A 2,394-nucleotide genomic window follows, 5' to 3' on the forward strand; every position below is an offset into this window, starting at 1 on the left:
GTTGTGAGCCACCATGTGGTTGCTGGGAATTGAACTCAGGACCTTTGGAAGAGCAGGCAATGCTCTTAACCACTGAGCCATCTCTCCAGTCCCCCATCTCTCTGGTCTTTAATTTGAATTTCTGAGCCCATTTTGTGGCATACTCAATGAAGTCTTTCCTGTTTGCTTTGTTCCGTCTTTTTCTTTTCTTCCTGCTTATGGTAAATTCCATTATTCCTTTAGCTTCCTTGTGCCTTAATGTTATGTGTATAATCTTACAAAATTTTTATTTTAGCATTTTGGAATGCTTAAGAGTCTTTCTGTGTAGGTACAGATTACAGATATTTGCATTTTAATAGTAAGGATATTTTACTATAAATTTCAATAAAGTTGCATTAAAACACTTGTAGTTACATAGAAGTGAATTATGTTGGTCAGTAGCATGTATATATTACATTTATTTATTTATTTCCTTAGCTGTATGTTACATTTATATAAAACATACATTTATGAGCGTGGCTGTGAGTAATATTGACTTTGTTTCTTCCAGGAGGACCAGGATGGGAGTCAAGGCTTGGGCAAGAGAAAGAGAGTAAAGCTAAGCAGTGGAACCAAAGGTATTTATATTTTTCCCCCTTTTCCTTTTTTTTTTTGAGATAGGGTTTTACTATATAATCTAGGCTAGCCTTGACACTACTGTGTGTCCATGTTGATCTTAAACTCAACAATCTTTTTGACTTAGCCTCTTAAATTTTACTGATGACAGCTGTGTGCCACAACCTAGTTATATTCTGTTTTTTTCTTTAAAAATGATAAAAAAAAAAAACAAACAAAACACTTAATCTTTAGGAATCCCAGCTACATAGTGAGACTCAAGACCCTGGGTTTATTTAAACTTAAATAAATTTAAAGTGTAGTTAACTTTAAATTTTATGTTTTCATTATTTAGTTTTAGCTTTAGATTGTTTTAAATTTGTACCATGACATTATTCTTGTTAGGAAATAGCAGTTCTGAAAACTTAGGGGCAGTTTCTGGTTTTAGTGTTTTAATTTTTTTTTCTTTTTATTATTTTCTGTGTATGTGTGTGCACAGTGCTTGCTGAGGCGAGAAGAGGGAGGGCATTGGACCCCTTGAAACTGTAGTTACAGACAGTTGTGAATTGCCATGGTGTGTTGGGGATTGAACCTGTGTCTTTGGGAGGACAGTCAGTGCTTCTAACTGCTGAGCTTTTTTTTTTTTTTTGGTCATTTGAGACAGAATCTCACCTTCTTGGTTGTCCTTGAGGTCTGACAAGGACCTTGAACTCACAAAGAGCCACCTTCCTCCCCTCCTCCCTAATGCTGGAAAAAAAAGGCTTTTGCTACTATTGCTACCATGCTTTTTAAATTTTGAAAAACTTTGAAATTTTCTCATAGAGAGTTTTCTATTTATGTCCTCAATTTCAGATTTTGTAGCATTTCACGTTTTGGATTAGTAATGTCAAGTCTAAAATTTAAAGCAGTGAAATTTTAGATAGAGGGCTATATTTAAGAACAAGTACTATATATCAGTGTGGTGGCCCACGTCTGTAATCCCAGTGCTCAGGAGGCAGAGGCAGGTGGATCTCTGAGTTTGAGGCCAACCTGGTATACAGAGCGAGTTCCAGGACAGCAAGGACTGTTTACATAGAGAAACCAAAAACCAAAACCAAACAAAAAAACCAGAAAGACAAATAATACTTATTTTTGAATAACTGCTTTATATTAAGATTTTAGGATGAACTGTGTTATTTGTGTCCCGTGGAAGTTGTGTTCATTTCAGGGCACTGCTGAAAGGGTCCTGAATTGGAGGTTCTGTCAGGTGTGTGTGATAAAGTTTAAATGAGATGAGCAACTTTATTAGTGATAAATTTTCTCTTTTCTTATGCAGATCAATCCATAATGGATGTTTTGAAACATAAAAGTTTTTTAGAAGAACTATTGTTTTGGACAATAAAGTATGAGTTTCCTCAGAAGATGGTAACTTTCTTACTCAATATGCTTCCAGATCAAGAGTATAAGGTATCCATTTCTTTCTTTCTTTTGGAACTTTGGTTTCATCCTTTTTATGTCCTTAAATCTTTTTCTTTTGATGCATTCCTGAGCCGAGGCTCATATAATATAACTACAAGGATATAACACAAAGGGGCATTGGTTGTTCTCTTGTTCAAGTCTGCTCAGAATCCACAGACTCCAGCTCTCCCTCAAAGGAGCGCTACTCAGCAGAATTCCAAAGCACTGCCATTTTTGAATTTAAGTTTTAAGACAATTAAAACTAACTATGGTTTAAGAATATAAAATTTTGAGACCAGCCTGGTCTACAGAGCTAGTTCCAGGACAGGCTCCAAAGCCACAGAGAAACCCTGTCTCGAAAAACCAAAAAAAAAAAAAAAAAAA

General features: G+C 35.4%; 1 protein-coding gene across 3 annotated transcripts in view; it reads left to right on the forward strand.

Annotated features, from left to right (window-relative positions):
- Ubr3 (ubiquitin protein ligase E3 component n-recognin 3) overlaps positions 1-2,394 on the forward strand; it is a 141,597-nt gene that overhangs the window by 33,917 nt on the left and 105,286 nt on the right. For all 3 annotated transcript variants that reach the window (XM_013345877.2, XM_026778748.1, XM_013345878.2), the window contains exons 6-7: positions 530-596; positions 1,889-2,019. In XM_013345877.2, the coding sequence (XP_013201331.1) occupies positions 530-596; positions 1,889-2,019 (198 nt within the window). The remainder of the gene's footprint in view (positions 1-529; positions 597-1,888; positions 2,020-2,394) is intronic.

The sequence above is a fragment of the Microtus ochrogaster genome, chromosome 4, assembly GCF_000317375.1.
Source record: "Microtus ochrogaster isolate Prairie Vole_2 chromosome 4, MicOch1.0, whole genome shotgun sequence".
Taxonomy (NCBI): Eukaryota; Metazoa; Chordata; class Mammalia; order Rodentia; family Cricetidae; genus Microtus; species Microtus ochrogaster.